At 36.5% G+C, this 19,969-nt stretch overlaps 1 protein-coding gene and 1 long non-coding RNA gene across 2 annotated transcripts; both read left to right on the top strand.

The window, feature by feature from the left end:
• Positions 1-1,962: 1,962 nt before the first annotated feature.
• LOC127870379 (uncharacterized) lies at positions 1,963-7,699 on the top strand. Its single transcript, XR_008044785.1, has 3 exons — positions 1,963-2,387; positions 3,088-3,156; positions 7,127-7,699. It is a non-coding gene; the product is annotated as an uncharacterized LOC127870379 (long non-coding RNA).
• Positions 7,700-16,113: 8,414 nt separating this feature from the next.
• Positions 16,114-18,268, top strand: LOC127870380 (uncharacterized). The gene is made up of 3 exons (XM_052412997.1): positions 16,114-16,249; positions 17,223-17,323; positions 17,805-18,268. The coding sequence occupies exons 1-3, from the start codon at positions 16,192-16,194 to the stop codon at positions 17,952-17,954; spliced, it is 309 nt and encodes a 102-aa protein (XP_052268957.1). The 5' UTR covers positions 16,114-16,191; the 3' UTR covers positions 17,955-18,268.
• The last annotated feature ends 1,701 nt before the right edge of the window (positions 18,269-19,969 follow it).

Raw genomic sequence — 19,969 nt, forward strand, 5'->3', positions numbered from 1 at the left:
TGGATATTGGTGTTTTATGTCTCTATAATGCGGAAGTTATAAAGCATTGTACATGTCCGTCCGACCGTCTGGCTGTCCGACCAGATTCGACAGAATTATGACGCTGTGACTGTCCTTTTTCGATAATTTAAACCTATTTATTTCAGCTCAATTTTGTCGAAAGCTTATTGAAACGCTATCAAGTCCGTTTTCTGGGTAGAACCAGTACTTTGTGTCATTGCGGTAGATCTAAAGAACGTTCCCCAAATGGCGATCGAAGCTGACACTTACCGGTCGCGAGGCGTACGTATCCACAATGCCATTGTCATCTTATTCTTTCTCAACAATAAAATAAATTGTAGTCAACCTCTCTTAAAAAAGCGTAGCGAATTATGCTCAAACTTTCACAATTGAACGTTATTTGTGATAGCAAGCTCTTTTTAATGTACTTGTGAATTTACTGTGTTACAATATGTTTCATGTGGGCATCACAGTTATGTGTATTTCAGAGTACCGGTTTATACTTAAGTTCCTATTCCAGTACCCTTTTTATGTCCAAGTAATCGTTTACAATTGACCCACTGCCGACTCGCAAGAAATGGGGACAAATGTCAGAATATCCGCTTCAAAAGTTCAAAATTATGTGTATTTGGTATTTTGTTGTGCGTTGGGGACACTCGAGTTTGCGTAGGAAAGACGGCAAGTTGGATACGATTAGTATAAACTAACTCTTATTTAGACGCGATGTGTATAACTGTAATACATGCGGAAAGTGTTTTCCCATATAAGCCTGTGCAGTCTGAACTGGCTTATCAGAGACGGAACTTTTACGCAATGTTTCGTTAAAAGGAGGTGTGTTATAAAAAAAAATCCAGTTGAGGCGGAAAGTATCGTCCCAGCTGATACTTAAGTCGCATGCATTAAACACAGTTTTCCCAGAACGAGGCTCACGTAGTCCCTAAATAGTGTGTGTACTCAGCTTCTCTTAGACTGCGTAGCGGACTAGGCTCAATATGCACAACACAATACTTTTGTATTAAGTGTCGTCCCGTATTAGCGCGTGAAATGTGCACAGGCTAAACAGGGATTATAATTTCCGCTTACATTTAATTTTGTGCAGATCAGACCCTCTTTAACAAACAATTCTATAAAAGCGGAATGTGTCTTTCCTAATAGCCTGTTCGGTCTGCAAAAGTTAAGCTGTGAAGACATGAGTATGAATTAAGCCCCGTTTTCACAGAGCGTGGCTCATATTTTACTTAAAGTTGTTATGTTATCTTTCAGGGAGTACAAACAGAGAGTATATTTCGAGCACCAGCGTGTTGGTATCTCTGCATCCGACTTCCAATGGGTGCCTAGTGTTTGTTATGTTGTCAGTTTCCGCTTACTTAACGAAGAACGAAGAAACCGAGAAAATCTCTGTCACTAAAGACCTGATTACTAGAACCGAGGCGTGTATCGTTTCTTTGACAATAGGCTGGGTTGAGTAATATGTGTGGGTTATGGTATCCTAGTGTCTGGATACATTTGCGATGCAGGAGAAAAAACAACGTAAAAGGTGTTTTTTTAATCAATTTAGCCTTGCTCTGTGAACAGGGTGTTTAATTCATGTGCGTAAAATGTCGTAACAGATTAGCCTGTGCAGTCCGCACAACCAAGGACGACACTTTCAGCCTTAACTGGAGTTTCGATATGAAGAAACTTTCTTTAAAGTAGACAAAAACATAACAGCGGAAAGATTCGTCTCTTATTAGCCTGCGCGGACTGCTTATGCTAAATAAATATGGGACGACAATTTACGCACACGCATTAAACTCCCTTTCTCAAAGCAGAATCTCATTTTTCAGAACATATAGAGTTGAAGAAGTACCGTTACATCAACACTTTGTTGACACAAGCTACGTGGTAAAACGTAAATGTCATCATAGAGTGTTGAACTAGTTGGATGGAATAATTTTGAATTATGCAAGTACGCAATAATTACATTGGAGACGCCGTCCCAATATTTTTTAGTGTTAAGACACTTAACCGATAGCAAATATTAACTCTGCCCATTTTCATAATAAGTATGTACCTGAAGGAGTTGAGTTTTAATCGTTTAAACCTGACACTGTTTTATTACAATCCATTCAATTGAATGCCTGCGCCTTCAAATACCGAAGATATCAATAGAAATCATCAGACCATTCAGGTTTATTTCAATAGATTGTGTATTGGTATATTTTGAATTGAAGCATAGGGTATTATACTTGAAGTATTGATTTAAATGATTTGTTAATAATGTGGAGACGCGTGAATCACTGCTATTTATTCAGGCATTAATTTGTTTGTTGTATTATTGAATCAACTCTCAAGTTAAGGAAGCTATCTGTAGAAGTTTAAACACAGTGTTGGCAGGGAAACTAGTGGTAAGATTTACGCAGTTTATTAAATATTAGTAATGTTTTCTATTAATATAACTTTCATTCGTAGAAATAAATTAAACGCTCGCTTTAAACAAAAAAATATGTATTTCATATCGAAACTATAATTATAATGTAACAAAGCATGGGTTATTTTGCTTTTGTCTTACTAATTGACGTTGAGACAAATACGTTTTTATCCTCCGCCATAGCTATGTTTTTTTATCACTGAAAAATAAATAGACTACACGGATTTTGTTAAACGATAACTTACAGAAGATAGTTTAAGCGTTACACGTTGGTGAATGCCGTAATAACCAAAGGCTCGTATTTCTCATTTCTCAAAATAAAACACGCTAAAGTGCCAGTTGTTCCTAAAAAAACTAAATATATATAATATTTCCATTTGAAAGAATAGTTATAAATACACAAGCGAAACTCTTGAATACTAAATCAGTGTGTGGCTATTTATTCTGAAAAATAAGGCATAAGTACATACTGATATTGAACAATCTGAATTTAATATATATTTAAATAATAATCCGTAAAGACAAAGAGAGGCAAGTCACTTTTATCAAGTTGACCAGTTATTGACAAGCGTATACCTTTATATACATTGATATTAAATTGCAATTATTTTTCGAATTGTATACAATATTTTCTAGTATATTATTTGGGCTAATCACGGTACATGTTAGTTTATTAGGAAGGCCTTATTTGTGTCAAAAGATCGTCGAAAAACAAGGGGTATCAGAAACTTCAATCAATCATTAAGGTATATGATTGAGATTTTCTTGTTAAATAGTTTTTCTTATCGATAGTTTATACTGAACATAAGAAATTCAAATAGATTCTCAGAGATACAGGCCAACCGACTGAGAGACATACAAAAATTGTTGACCACAAAAAATGATAGTATGAGCCAATCAATATTCGCACGATTATATAGAACTTTATCGTGATTGCTTGTTCACACGCACAAATGATAATATTTGTGTAGATAACCGGAAGGCAAAATGTGTCATAATATGCAAATATTACCAATTAAAATATTTTCGTAACCGATAAACAGACAAATATCGTTTGGCGGAATTTTATTATTAATTTTAAAATATTAAACGTTTCTTATGTACGTATGACGGTCAAAAATCTACGTGACATGAAAAACGCAGAGAGTATGAATAACTTTAAATTGTCACACACAATTGTTTTATTGAGTTCCTTAATTATGTTTGTTAATGTCGGTAAATTTGGAAGCGACTTCATTAACAATCCCATGTATACATATATAACGTGACGTCCGTACTTTATTGTCATCTGTATACGGGTGCGTAAGCACATTCCTCCATCTGCAAACACTAAGATAGATGTTCCGAGGACGATATAAACTATTGTCAAGGTCACCGTGGTGTCATGGATATTTTGGCCGCCTTGCGACCTGCTTTGGTTCGGTGTTTGGTTCAATCCTCATGTGGGAGCGTTCCCCCCAAAACACCAAGTACTGGCGTCAGGCACAGGAAACGGACCCGAGAGCGTTTCAAACAAGTAGAAATCATTTTAAATGCAATCGAACTAGAATAAATAGGTTAAAACTATGAAATTATTTCTAAACAAGCATATTTGCTTGCAATGTTAAAGTCATTTTTTCTTAATGTTATTATTTTAAGGTTTAATTAACTTCAAATACTTGTGCAATATATTGTACACTGTTTCAGTATGAACTGCACCCCTATATTTGTATCAATGAAGCCAGTAAAATTTCATCAGATCTGACATAGACATAAATTTAACGTTAACACTAAAATAGAACACCTCGGGTTAAGCAATATGATTAACATAACTATGGATTGCGAATATAAAGTTATATATATAGTTGAAGCGTCTTGTCGACCGTAAGCAACGACACGATCGCTTCAGGCAGTAAATATTTCAGCGACCATTAACTATATCGAATATCGTTGAAGGAATATAGTTTTCATTTCTGGTGTTCAATTCAGAATATTAACATGTGCGTGATAGTAGTCGAGTTGTGGACTTGTTTACGGTTGTAATACCAGTCCGCACAGCCTTTTCAGGCACGCCATTTTCCGCTTTAATGATTTTTTCGTTTCAACGTAGTGCCTTTAAAAAGAAACTTCATGTTTGGCCGAAATACTAGACCCTGAAACACCTGCGTGGACTGCACAGGCTAATCTGGTACGACACTTTACGCACATGCAATTTACCCCGTTTCCTAGAGCGCGGCCCGATTAGATATATCAGCCCAGGCTTTTGTTTAACATTGGAGCCAATTGTTCATTAATAAGTATAAATGCAGACCACCCAAGGTAACTGCAACGGATGTATGTGACTATGGTTCGAAGACGAGCGCTTTTTAATTGTTTGCAATTAATTATGTGTACGTCATTTAAATAAAAACACTTCGAATAAGTCTATACACAAATTATGAAAGAATAAACACCACCACAGGACTTTCGGTGATTGATAAATATCAGCTTCAATTCCTGTTAAACCTGCGTCAAAAGGTTGCAATTTTTATATGAGTAACGTAACACGACCGCGGCAGAATGCGGACACAAATTAGTACGTAGTGTAGCTATTGTTATTTGAACCTTCGATGAAGCGTTCGTTCACCGTACGTGCTTCTACTCGTATACACATTAAGTGGTAGTAGTAAACATGTAACGAAGGATATTGACAGAGATGTTTGCATTTGCCTTCCGATATATTGCTGTCTATCGGCCAATAAAAACGGACTTTTATGCGTATGAGTAAACCATGAAGTGTTTAATTACCACGCATACGTGAACAATAATGATTCATTTTATTAAAATAATAAAAACTCAATCACGTGTGTGTTGCAGAGTATATAAAGACACTGTATGCAATAAACAAAGGTTTATGCATAACACTTAAATAGCTTACAAACACCTATTACATAACACATTTTATTATAAATTTTGTTAACAGGGGTTGGAGGGAGTATTGAGCGATGGAATCCGTTAGAAACGTGAATTCGAAAGTGTTGATAGCAACAGTAGGTACGATGTGATTCGATGTGTTTCGGTGATCTTCTAACTGGAATGAACGTGCCCCGTACACTACATAGTTGTGAACTGCTCTTGATATGGGTCGTGTTCTGGGAAAACGGGGCTTAATGCATGTGAGTTAAGTGTCACTTTCCGCGTTAATGGTATTTTTTTGTTAAATTAAGTCTGTTTCATGTGCAATTTCGCCTGAATGCTCAGGGAAATCTTCGACGACACTTCTCGCACATTTATTAAGTCCCGTTTTCCCAGAGCACAGCTTATTTTGAATGTTTATGCCCCTACACAGCGGGAGGCATTATGTACGGTACGTATCCGTCTGACTGCCAGGCCGTACATTTGGTCCTTCCCACCGGATTTGACAGACTTTTGGCGCTTATCTGTCTTTGTTTTGCACTATATAATATATGGGCCTCGTTGTAGGGAAACCTGGCTTAATGCATGTGCATGCGCAGTTCGTACAGGCTTATATGGTACGAAACTTTCCTTTTAAACTGAATGTTCGTTTAAAAGCGACTTCGTTTAAACAAAACAATCAATAAAGTCGGATAGTGGCGTCCCTGATTAACCTGTGCGGGCTGCATAGGCTACTACGGGACGAATATTTACACATATACATTAAGTTTTTCCAGAGCGAGGCTCATTTAGTCCTCAAAATTGTTCATAGATAATATCCGATTATCCGTTTTGAATTGCTCATAAAAAGTAGCATATATGCAACGTGTTTTCAAGGATGACTTAATCGAATGTAGTTTGTGTCTTAAATATCAGGAATTAGAAACTGTGCGATAACTCAATCATCGCTTTGTGAAAACTGGGCTTAATTCATGTGCGTTAAGTGTCGTCTCAGATAAGCCTATGAGTTCGCACAGGCTAGTCAGTGACGAAACTGTCGGCCTTTAATGTGTTTTAGGATGAAAGGAAGTCTCTTTAGTTACGGCGGATAGTGTCGACATTGATATTCAATGAGGATTTAAACATGGTTTACTTTTGCAGATCATAAAATATACTTTTTATAATGACATATAAAGATTACATTAAGTGGTATCGTACATTTTTTTATTCTGAAGCGATCAGAAAAAAATGCCAACAATATAAGGCTCAGGTTTATAGAATATAACACACTTCCGTTTGCATATATGCCGCGTTCTGAGAAAACTGGGCTTATTGCATGTGCGTAAAGTGTTATCCTGGATTTGCCTGAGTAAACCCCACAGGCTAATCAGTGAAGAGACTTTCCGCTTTTATATAATTTGTCAATTAAAGGAGGTCTCTTACAAGAAAGCACATAGATCATCACCTAAACATGATTGTCGCTAAAACATGTAAGATACTTAAAACTAAAATTAATATACAAGCGGAAAGTGTCGTCGCTGAACAGACTGTGCGGACTTATGGTGCGACGCTTTACTCACATGTATAACAATCGGTTTTCACAGAGTGCGACGCATTACTATTATAGCCGGATGGATGCATTACTTAGAACGTTTTTTTTTATAATATAAGGAGACCGTACTTACCATCACAACATCACTTCGGTCTGGAGCCCTATGATTGCAAGCAGGTTAGCACCAACAAAGATTATAAAAAAAACATTTAATTTTAATAATAACAAGTTAAATACATATTACCTTAATAAATTCAATACAAAACGACCACTCATGCAAGATCCTGTATTTATCGAATATCTCACTTCAGCACTGTATGGATGGCTGAAAGTGGCACAAGACCTGATGAACCGGAAAGATTTCGAAGACAGGGCAATGTGTCCAGCAAAGGAGACCTGGTTAGATGATTAGTCGAGTGCAGTTTGTGCCCACCATAACAATGACAATTAGCGCATAGTTTTTCCGTTTAGATGTCTGCGTTTCCCCTACCCCTATTATATTTCTTAATGGCATTTCAATCTAGTTGGTTAATGTTTACATAACTAAAGGCGGATATACGTTAAAATCTTTAGAAAAAAGAACAACGGTAAATTTATACTGTTTATCAATAATTGGTCCCAAATTAAATACTTAACTTCTGTAAAGAAATGTGAAACATTAAAAATGAATACATTCGTTCTCATGAATCTCCTAAAACCCACTTATCAGTGTCTGCACGTGCCAAAGTACGACACTACTTTTTGGCAAATGTTTTTCACAGTTTTCTTTCAAATTAGTAAATAACTATTTAAACATCAAGATATTGTATTTACAAACATAACCATAAAATTTATATAAGTTCGTTAAATTATGCAGCTTAAACCATAGCAATGATGTTTATTATTAAGAGTTATAACATTATTCGTTCCAAATTTGCAATTTCAGATAATAGAGATTTAAACATTATATGTTTTATATGTTTATGAATGGATGTCATAAATATATATCAACTCGCCGTTGATTACCGTTTATATTTTCAGTGTCTTTATTACAATCCTCTTAATTCAATTAAATAATTAATTCATGGTTGGCAATACTTGTACCGACTATTGGATTATTCACTGAGAACATACACACAAAATTTTAATATATTTTCACAAGATAATACCTTTAAATTGATAATACATCGAATGGTATTGCCATAAAAGAATTATTTAAATTGGAATAATTTTAGTATTGCTGATTTATTTGACGACTAACGACATAATGTTATTTATGACATGTAGCGTGTTTCTAATTGAAACGTTTTTTAGATTTTAGAAAATGCCTCCGTTGAGACATGCACTATACTGAGCTGGCTCGGTTACGGACCGGAGATCATACAGGCTCGGAGAGACGCATACCGGGAGTATGGCAAGCTGATCACTGCAAAGACACGTGGAGCGGTAACTGCTATTATTACGGGTAGCAAAGGTGAGGGGCTGAGCAGCTTCTTGGAAAGTGATATGGATATAATGGTTGTAGATAATAGAGTATTCTGTTTAGAAGATGATGTAAAGTCAAGTGCCTTTCCTGGGGAGATAACCGTGTTGAGATCACTCAGCCGCAGGAGTTACCATGGTCACTGTAGACTGCTACTGGAGAGACGCGGTACAACAATTCACAGGCACGTACGTGATGCGATTTGTGATGACGGATATGGTCGCGAACATTTGAGCAGTGACTTGTATGTTAATAACTGGTCGAACGAAGACTTGACTGAGGGCATGGTGCAGCATGAGCGTGCGGGACCGTCAATTCCTAGTACAATGTATGAACACTTGCACAGTGACAGAGTACATGCATTACATTACTACTGCCCCAACATTCTGTCAAAATGGGCCGCAAGACCTCGCCACTGGCCGCCACCGGAAGCCGTTCAGAGGGTCGTATCACTTGGGGCAGTTCTTACGCCTGTTGGATTTAAAGGAAGTAAATATCAACATGTTGAATGGAGAGTGTGTTTTAACGCCGGTGAGATCGAACTAATTAGCAATCTTAATGACACTCAAACTAAATTGTATGTTTTATTGAAAATGATAAAGAACGATGTATTACATCCACGTAAGAAAGAAGTTTCATCGTACACATTGAAAAACATCGTTTTATGGATGGCGGAAAATAATCCTCAAGCCTCGTTTCATAAAAAAAGTATTTTGCAGTGGTTGCATGAAGCATTGGATGCGCTTAGAGTTGCATTGATCACCTTAGAGCTACCATACTATATGATTCCAGAAAGGAATTTGATGGCAACCTCTGGACTGGATGAGGAACAGCAACGCACATGGATATCAACGATTACAGATATGCTCCATGAAGGTCCTAGGGTGATACTCAGACTTCCAAAGATACGACAATGCATCGTAGCTCACCCTGAACCATTCCGATGGTACAGCGGGATGAGAATTGAGCTGGAAATGCTAACGCTCATGCACATGAACAGAGTGGTAATCTGTATGGATGAGAACAGGGAGGTTGACGATACCGATGCGATTTTGCAGGCATTTAAGAGACGAATGGGCGAGGTTATAACGGATGTTTTCGTGAGGATGATAATGGAAGGGAGTCGAGCGAATGACATTTTTAAAAGAATTCTGATGTAAAACGTTAACGATGATCAATAGATCACTAACAAGGCGCGGTCAACACGTAATTATAACTTTTGAGTACATATTATCTTTAACGAATCACCGATCATTGTTGCCAAGAACGTGAAAATTATACAACTTATCGTTATAGTGATTTGTTCAGTAATTGATGTTTGACTTGCAGACGTTCGTTTCACTTTCTAAAAATGTGCACAATTTTACAAAAGTTTTGTTTACAGTAGGCTGTAAAATTTATCGAAACAATAAATGTCGATACAATTTATTGAAAAATGTCAATCGCATAGATGACAGTAGTTTGCAAAATAAAGTTATGTAGAGTAATTTTACTAAATTGTATATATCTTAATAAAATATGTATGTATCGCGCTTGGAAACCAGCGGTATAATTTCAAGTTATGCATATATTTCTTTTTAGAACTTATAGTAGTAACTTATTTTGTCAACGTATGTAGAAATGTGACTTGTGTTTATTTGCGTATGCATGTTAGGAAATAAAGTGTGTTTGTGTCATTTGTATCTCATCTTCTTATCTAAATGTTCACTTGGTTTATGGTTGGTATTGTTAACGCATTTGCACTGAATGAATATATGTGTTACTGGCAGTTACTGAAAGTCCACTGGTATTGTTGTAATTGCTGTAAATGTATCGATAATATTCTTGTTTTTCTTGTTGATTAGAAACATTGTTGTGATTTGTAATATTGATAAAAAAGTATTGAACACATTGTTGCACTTATCGATAAAAATGGTGAATATGATATCTGTGTTCATTCAATTTTTTTAAAATTTCTTCATTAACGCTATTGTTGCATTCACAAATAAGAAATGAAGTGCAGTTGTTTTATGCGAATTGATTAAACTACTTATCATGTGAATTTATAATTGCTCGTGTTTTTTTTACTGGACAAGTGAATGTAAACTTTTGAGTTTTCGAACGGCCGTGGACCATCCATCAACAGCTACACGGTGCTGAAGGACACTGTCCTTGGCTTGGTTAAAGGTCCACGGGCGTAGATGTTAGTAGTTTTTGTATTGTTCAGTATCGGTTGGATCGTGAGGGGCACTGTGGGAGAAAAAGGACATGTTCTACCATGGCATTTGAAATGGCATTTAATAAACACTGATATGTTCTGGTCACACTTATATGATTGTTATGCATAAGCATATTTTTTCAATTACAGTTTATTAGAGGTTTCCAGTTAACATCACTCTTACGCCATTGGCTACACGTATGTTATGGCCATTAAACTGTTGACTTTATACTAAATACCCATTTTGTGTTGTAATCATATGAATGGAATGTAATTTTCTGCATTGAATGTATGAGCGATGGAGGACATATCATGTTAAAATGCATGATGCCTGATTACATTCCGAGGGTGTAACTTTGTATGTTTATTAGCAATACAATTAAACTCAGTTGCAAAACCACGATATATTCTTGTTTGTGTATGCTACCTGTAAGAATGTAGGCGCCATTTCGCTTTTCGGATGCCTTATTGAATATCTATACTATTAAAGTGTGTCTTATAAACGTAAAGCGTTTAAGTCGCTTTATTACATAGTCAATATTACATCTGTCACGAGATAAGTATTATCATTTGAGCAACTTTTCTTTACTAAATATTATATACCTATAGATAAAACATGAAAGTTTAAGAATATAAATACGTCATATTTAACAATTTCTACGAATCGGAAAATCAGAGTTGCCAATTTTATCTTAAATGTTAGAATGTAAATAAAAAGTGTTTTCCAAATATGTAATATGTGGCGCTTGGGTGCAAATACAAAGTCGTGATTTCGGGTCATCGACACTGTACAATGGTAAAATCAAAACACGCACTTTTCATGGCCAGAACAAGTTTACTAACTCTTTCAGTTCGGGAACCGAATTTTAAAGGCCTGTGCAAACAGTTTGGATCCAGATGAGACGCCACAGAACGTGTCGTCTCATCAGGATCCAAACTGTTTGCTATTCTGATAGTATTCTTTGAAAAAAATCGAAGAAAATGCTCATTTTAGAAATTAAGCAGACAACATTTAAGCAGACGACAAATTTCCCAGCATGCAAAGGGCTAAGCTTCTCGACTAATAAAAGAGCTAAGCAATAAGCTAAAGAAACTGTGTGCAATTCAAGGTAGACAAATCTGTTTTGTTCTTGGTAAATGTAACAGAGTTACATTTCTTAAGATCCGTTTTCAGGTTACCATCTTGCGAAATTGGAAATACGTTATCTACGCTGTTGAACTAGATGTTAGATTCATTGTTTTGTACAATTTCAAAAAATGCAAATTATTGTTTATTAATTTGAGAAAACTGGGCATAATGCATGTGCGTAAAGTGCCGTCACAGGGTAATCAGGGACGACACTTTCCGCCTACATTGGATTTATGCTAAGAAGAGACTTCATTTAAACGAAAAATGTGATACAAGCGGAAAGTGCAGTCCCTGATAAGCCTGTGTTGTCTGCACAGGTTAATCCGGGACTACACTTTAAGCACAAGCATTATGCCCAGTTTTCTCATAACGCGAGTCATTTAAGTACAGATCTTGATTATTTGATGTTAATATTCGCGATAAAGGTTAATCAAGTGCATGAGAAACGTTTTCTGACGAACACATTTAATCCTTATTGGTATTCTTAATATTGGGCGCATGTCGTAGCGGTAATGATGTGAGCCGCGCTCTGCGAAAACTGGGCATAATTCATGTGTTGAAAGCGTCGTTCCAGCTTAGAGTTAACTGGGCATATTCCATGCGTTGACAGCGTCGTTCCAGCTTAGAGTTAACTGGGCATAATTCATGTGTTGAAAGCGTCGTTCCAGCCACTTATCGCCTAAACTGGATTTTTAATATGAAGATACTTTTTTTACAACGAAAAATACCATTAACGCTATATGTATCGTATATGATTAGCATGTGTGCTGACTGCACATGATAATATTGAAGGACGCCTCACACACATACATTAATCCCCGTTTTCCCAGAACGCGTCTCGATATATATCTAGCTATTTCGGAAGGTAGCCGCCAGTGTCAAACCGCGCCTACATTCGTTATCCCGCTCCAAACATAAACGTCACTGCCCCCTTACATAAAAACGATTATATTTTGCGTTTGTGTAGAGTATCATAATGCAGTTAGCGGTCACTACGTATTTTGCACTGGAACACCTAACCCGAGTGTTATATAATGCGTCTGTTTAACGAATTGTATTTCGTTTAGCAGTCATCGTGTAAGATGCACTGACATACATACCGTGACTGCTATATTTAACGTGTTTCATGCAAACAGATGCAAATACAAGTCATCCCGCACTATGACTATTAACACCTTCTGTGACAATGTTAATATGTATGATAAAGTATAGTTCGCCAATATTAACGTGACACTGACCTTTATGTTTGACACTATTAAGGTACCGATATTGAAGTGAGTCTAATCTGTTGAAGAGTACCTGAGTGAGTGCACTGTAACGGTCTCACTAAACGAATGCAAAACGCGCAAGAATACAACCAAATGAAATATTGACCACGATCAATGAGTACAATGTTGAATAGATGGATTGTTGTAATTGTTTGATTGTACTTTGTTTGACCTTTTTGTGTTACTTTTCATTTTCATAGAATACAGCGTCTAAAATGCTAAACCCGAATCGGTTAACATCTCTAATGATATTGATCACGTAAAGAATTATATTATGACCCATTAGCGGGGGTTGCATTATCAGGAAACAGCACATTAGTTTTTCGATTGCGGGTCATTTGATATACCGAGTTATTGATCTGTAGCCTGCAGACTAAGAAAAATAGTTCCTTTAAGACATATCGAATATCACTACTCATCCACATATTTCCTACTGCAAACGACTTCTTAAAGGGACATGTTCAAAGATTGACGCATCGAAAATAAACTCGAATTTTAGTTGCGAATTCCTAAAAATAACTTTAGTATTTATATTGCGGATGATACTTGAAAATGCTGTCGTCAAAATACTGTTATATATTTATCAGTTGATTTTTATTAAACAACCATGAAGCATTGTTTACGTGAACAGATTGAACAGTTTGAAATGTTCTATGTTTTTATGAACATAACTGACAACACGACATAATATAGCATACAGCCACTTTAGAAAAAAGAAGAATGCTTTTCCACAAGCATTCGATTGCAGAAGGATTCAGATTGATATCCAGATAGATTTGTCTCTTTTTGTATTTCGTCCGTATGGTTTATAATGGCTTGTAAAGACATTAAATGGAGTTCCTTTTTATGTACTCAAACAAACGTGATTTTAAACACTTTACATTAAATGGCAGATATGCGCGGGGAAAAGAAACCTCTTAGGTCAAGACGCACATCCTAGATAATACGGATACATTAATAACTACTTATTGTCTGCGTTTTTAAGATATGAAGATTTAATAAACCTATGTTTAAGAGACGCGGTCACATAGTTGTCTGCTGTATTTTATGCATGTATGTTTTTCAACGTCTTTTCCATAGTATCCCTTGTGAGCTAGGGAGCCTTTAGAAGATCTTCTCCGTAGATATCAGGTACTCGTTCTACCAGGATAGCGGAGAATGTTACATACAAGCTGGGGCTAACGAAACAATCTAGCTTATATTAATAGGATTGACTTCTTTCTTACCTTGACATCGTATAACAACGGAATTACAAACATGAACAACAATAGCGTGAAAAATTGGATTCAGGCAAGCAAATAGTCGCCCCAAAACGAAATATGATATTCATTATTCAAACCACAGGGTATGGGGTAAAAGATATAGCGTTGACTGCTTCGTATACCGGAGAAGGAGTAAAACATAAGGTCTAATGGTCTCTGTACATCAAACATAAAGTCTAATTGTCTCTGTTCATCAAACATAAGGTCTAATGGTCCATGTTCATCAAACATAAGGTCTAATGGTCTATGTTCATCAAACATAGGGTCTAATGGTCTCTGTTCATCAAACATAAGGTATAATGGTCTCTGTTTATCAGACATATGGTCTTATGGTCTATGTTCATCAAACATAAGGTCAAATGGTCTCTGTTCATCAATCAAAAGGTCTAATGGTCTCTGTTTATCAGACATAAGGTCTAATGGTCTCTGTTCATCAAACATAATTTGTCAGTTGTTGTCAGTGTGCTGTTTGTGTGTTATTCAAAATCAGGAGGAACCTGATTCGGATCGGCTAATTTTCAAACCGGTTTTAATCCCCGATGCTTTGCATTGACCGTCCTGTTTAATTAGTATATTTTTATGCTGCGAGTTATGTTATGAAAGTTGTTATTAAGAGTCGTGTTCTGAGAAAACTGGGCTTAATGCATGTGCGTAAAGTGTCATTATCGATTAGCCTGTGAAGTCCGCACAGGCTATTCAGGGACGACACTTTCCGCTTTTATGGTATTTTTAGTTTCAAGGAATTCCCTCTGTGCCGAAAATCAAGTTAAGGCGGAAAGTGTCATCCCTTAGTAGCCTGTGCGGAGTGCATAGGCTTATCTAGGACGACACTTTACGCACATGCATTAAGCCCAGTTTTCTCAGAACGCGACTCACAAAAGCAAGACAACTATCTCCTGATAGAGTTTCTGGATTCAAAAAATGTTTCCTGCTTTTGTATAATTTCTACTATAAAGTTATAAAAAGGAAAAAACATGTATGCGATATTTATCGAGATTTAAATTAAATAATGAACATATGGCATTCAAAGAGTGTTACCCATGTCCAATACAATTTTAACCCATAAGATCGCATCCTGCCTCGACGACTATCCCATTGAGTGTTCCATTGGCATCAAGAGCTCTCTGATATAATAGAACGTTACCATGTACACAGTTTTCATTTAGCGTTGTCCACTTTGACAGTTAACCATCCAAACGTAACGATGCATACAATTTAAACTCAATTTGAAATTACTGCTCGCAACTTATATGAAGATAGTTTGGATATGGGGACCAAACATTAACCCATCTGTTATCACGTCTCTGTGCTTTTGCAAAACAATGCAACACCTCTAAAATATCATATACTTCTTTATAATTTAATTATGTAAATATTAAATAGTTCCTACTATTATAATTTATTTATAATGTTTAAAACTATTACATTTTTATAGAGTATAGAACAATAATAAGTTTCTTGGTATTGCATATGCACATTTAATTTCTAGTATTGCAAAGGAAGTAAACACATCCGCCGACCCTTGTCTACTAGATACCTCGAGTGTTGTGTCGGTGTTGACCACCGCACTTGTATATCAAGACAAACCGGTCAAGTCCTATATCCTTGTTCAATAAAAATCTAGCCGCCTGCGAAAGACATGAGGCCGTACAGCACTTACGTTTGTTAACTATTTTAAGGCCTACGTTGTTTAAATTCGGTTTTCAATACCAGCAATAAAATGTTGATTTTTCAAATAACAAAATGACCAAATGGAACATTTCCAACTTTGCATGAATATTAAAAAATATTATAATTTTGATATGAATGCTTCACACAAAACTGTACATTTTGGGGAACACATAAATGTAGGTAGGTTTTAATCATACACGATCGAGGACACGTTCTAGCGTCAATAGAAATAGTGGGACTTGAAAAAGCAAAACATGCATACTCCTGTAATAGCCTAAGTGCGAATGTCCGTTACTGGCTGTAAATGTTGGAAATGATTTATAAATTGATCACACTGATGTTCAGTTAAACAACTGCTTGTCTGTCCGTGCCTGTTAGTCCACAAAGATGAGCAAGGCTGTGGTTTTCCTCTTCGTCATAGGTCTTATGATCTCCGTAGTGACAGGTAAGACTTGTGTTGCAATTCATTCACTTAATTAGTGCTACAACCGCTACTGCTTCTGCTACTGCTATTGTTGCTACTACTGCTGTTACTGATTATTCTCTTGCTTCTATTAGTGCTACTTTTAAGACTCAATTTTCTTTTTTTGTTATATAAGTTTATATAAGTCGAATATTGATAGAACGATTGTGGGGGCGACATTTGTTAAAATCTGCTTTGACAACTGCTGGGCATCATTTAAGCAACGTCATGCGAAAATGGGGTTTATGTCATATATGACCAGTGTGCGTTGTTTGGTTAGGAGTCAACCTGTCCGGTATAACGAGCAACGCTCCGTTGTCTCATGAACGGACCGCGGCAAGCGAAGCTCCTGGCCAGCCTGTCTATTCGCACACTATGAGTCGCGTTCTGAGAAAACTTGGCATAATGCATGTGCGTAAAGTGTCGTCCCAGATTATCCTGTGCAGTCCGCACAGGCTATGTGAAGTCCGCACAGGCTAATAAGGCACGACACTTTCCAACTAAATTGGAATTATGCTAAGAAGAGACTTCATTTAAAGAAAAATTGTCATAAAAGCGGAAACTGTCGTCCCTGATTAGCCTGAGCGGATTGCACTGGCTAATCTGGCACGACACTTTACGCACATGCATTATGCCCAGTTTTCTCAGAACACGTCTCGTATTGTCAGGAGCTACGCTTGCGGCATATGTCATACGCGGGTCATATGATAATAGTTCTACGCTTGCAAGAAATTAAACGAGTATCAATACAACAAAATGTTCATGCAGGTAAGTTATGCTCGTGTACATAAGTGTAAACAACTCTATGAAATAATTACAATGTAAACAGTTTAATATCGACAAATGTTCATATATAAGGTCATACTGCCTCTTTTCATCCTCACCAGCAATCCCCCTCCCCCACCCCGGTATTTTTAATACTGGCTAAAACCCGGCGTTGTTGATGTATTTTAAGCCTGGTGGTCGACGGACTCAACTCTTCGGTTTCCAGACGACTGTAACAGCGAAGCCTTGCGGACCTTTGCGACCAACTGCGGGCTCTCGGAGCACTCCATGGTACGCACTTAATATCTACGATGGACACATTTGTTTTGTATTTGTTGAACGATCGATTTAACAACTTTTTTATTATTGTTGCTCATCGATTTGTACGGGGCAAGTAGGAAATCTGAGGTCTTGATATTAAACACTTTACGGTTTGGTTGAGTATACGCTTAAAATATTGACAAATGAGACATATTAAATGTTACATATGGGTCGTGCTCTGTAAAAAGGGGGTTTAATGCATGTTCGTAAACTTTCTTCCCAGATTAGCTTGTGCAGTCCACACAGGCTTATCAGTGACGATACTTTCCGCTTTTATGATATTTTTATTATAAAGAATACTCTTCTTAGAGAAAATTCAGTTTCGGCGGAAAGTGTCGTCCCTGATTAGCCTGTGTGGACTGCACAGGCTAATCTGGGATGACACTTTTTGCACATTCATTAAACCTTTTTTTTCGCAAAGAACTGAAATTATGTTTATTTGTACAATTAGGGGAACCACTACATCCTGAGGGATCCAAAGAGCAATGACATCAACAACATCGTCATAGTGATACCAGATGACTTGCGAGATTTCGGCACGTGCGAGAAGATCGTTCGAGATCTCAATGAGAGATGCAATAAGGATTACTTCGACTACTAACGCTATGTTAACATCAATCTTGGCTTTTCACGTTTCTTCGTCGTTATACTCTTCGATCAGATTTTTAATAAGAACTGTATTTTAGTGGTATAAATTATTACATTCGTACAATTGTTTATCAAATACGATACAATACTTTAGTGTGTTCTAAAGACAAACTATTTTAACAAACAATCTGGTCTTAATGCATGTAGTGAAAGTGTCATCCTTGTTCTGCTTGTGTAATTACTGGCTAATCATGGACGACTCTTTCCGCATTTAGGGAATTGTTCGTGCTCAAGAAGTATTTTCTAAACGAAAGTCCAATAATGGCCCAAAGTGGTTGTCCCTGATTAGCCTGTTTGGACTGCTCAGATTATTTATTACGACGCTTTGCGCACATGCGTTAAGCCCAGTTTTTCAAGAATGCTGTTAATTTAAACAAAACGAATCGATTGGTTTTCAGGCTGAGACCAGGAGCTGTAACTTTTATTTGCCGTAAATATCTGTAAATTTCTAAACTTTGTTTTATGTATTTAAGGCCGCTTCTGCTAATACATATTATCGTCTCGAACTTTTTGTATTTGTTAAATGAACATACTTTGTCTGTGGAAAGTGTTGCAAAATACACTCACCTTTGATAAAAAGGCTTTTATACTTTGTATTCGATGTACTGGGGTCTACATTGAAGATATAATAACAGAAAGAAAATTACACAGTGGTTTGATAATAATTATTTAAAATATGTGGATCATGTGTTTGTCATAAAACCAAGGCTTATAATTTGTGATTCTTGCTTATAGTATTCTAACAGATACATTTGGATATGTACGTACTAGATTAAGCGTACATTTAAATGGGAAAACCGGAAATCAAAGACAGGGGATATATTAAAATTGGACCATGCTCTGTGAAAAGGGAGTTCAATGCAGGTGCTCAAAGTGTCGTCCCAGATTAATCTGTGCAGTCCACACATATTGTTCAGGAACAACGTTTTCCCTCTAAACTAGATTCTTGCTAAGAAGAGACTTTCTTGAAAGGAAAAAGATCATAAAAGCGGAAAGTGTTGTCCCTGATTAGCCTGCGCGGACTGCACAGGCTAATCTGGGACTACACTTTATGCACATGTATTAAATCCCTTTTCTTAAAGAGCAGCTCAATTTTAAAATTGCAAATTGACTTTTGCATTCGTAATAATATTTATTTGCAATAAGCTTTTATGGATTAGCAAATATCTCCTGTTTGTTGAACTCATACACGGCTCACGTCATGATAAGTATTTAACATCCATGACTTAATCGGACCATTTAACAGATTTTGGCATGTTCTGAAGTTTGCGAACTAATGCTTTTAAATTCATTTAACATCGGAACAAAAGAGTTTCAGTTAAAAACAAAAATTGACCCGTTTTATGCCTAGCGTCCTGAAAAAATGACTTTGCAAACAGCGTAGACCCAGATGAGACGCCGCATGATGCGCCGTCTCATCTGGGTCTGCGCTGTTTGCTTAAGGAATTTCAGTAATATTCTAAATATAGAAATACATATACTAGACATCTCTAATTTTTTTAATAAATTGGTCCAATTTAGAAGGCTGGGAGAGTCCACTAGGCATAAATTGGTTAAAATTGAAGAATAAAAAAACGTTATCCACACCTGGGCTCGAACCACTGAGCCTTGGAGCAAATTCGGCCAATCGTTATGACGGGATAATGCCACGTAATTTAAACTTTTTATAGGTAATCCTTGTAATGTCACACGATTACAATAAATAAGGATAACAACAATATGATAACGATAACAACAGAACTTTCCTAATTATACAATCGTTTCGCCTTTTGTAGCGCTTTAGAATTTTCAGGTTTTAAATCGTCTAAAAGACGCATACAATAGATATTTTAGAGCATAACATATGTCCAGTATTACTGTTTCCTTATATAAAAAACATAGCTTCAACAAAACATTGCAATTATGAAAAAATATTTTTTATCAATTTTGTAAATTTATCAAAACGTGAACAGGTCCCATTAAAGTCAA

Source organism: Dreissena polymorpha, chromosome 2, assembly GCF_020536995.1.
Source record: "Dreissena polymorpha isolate Duluth1 chromosome 2, UMN_Dpol_1.0, whole genome shotgun sequence".
In the NCBI taxonomy this organism is placed as follows: Eukaryota; Metazoa; Mollusca; class Bivalvia; order Myida; family Dreissenidae; genus Dreissena; species Dreissena polymorpha.

Bases quoted from the DNA above. Each gene is read 5' to 3' on its own strand.
- LOC127870380 (XM_052412997.1), top strand. From the start codon at position 16,192: ATGAGCAAGGCTGTGGTTTTCCTCTTCGTCATAGGTCTTATGATCTCC. The intron at 16,250-17,222 runs GTAAGACTTGTG...ATGTATTTTAAG, and splicing joins TATGATCTCCGTAGTGACAG to CCTGGTGGTCGACGGACTCA. The intron at 17,324-17,804 runs GTACGCACTTAA...TTGTACAATTAG, and splicing joins GGCTCTCGGAGCACTCCATG to GGGAACCACTACATCCTGAG.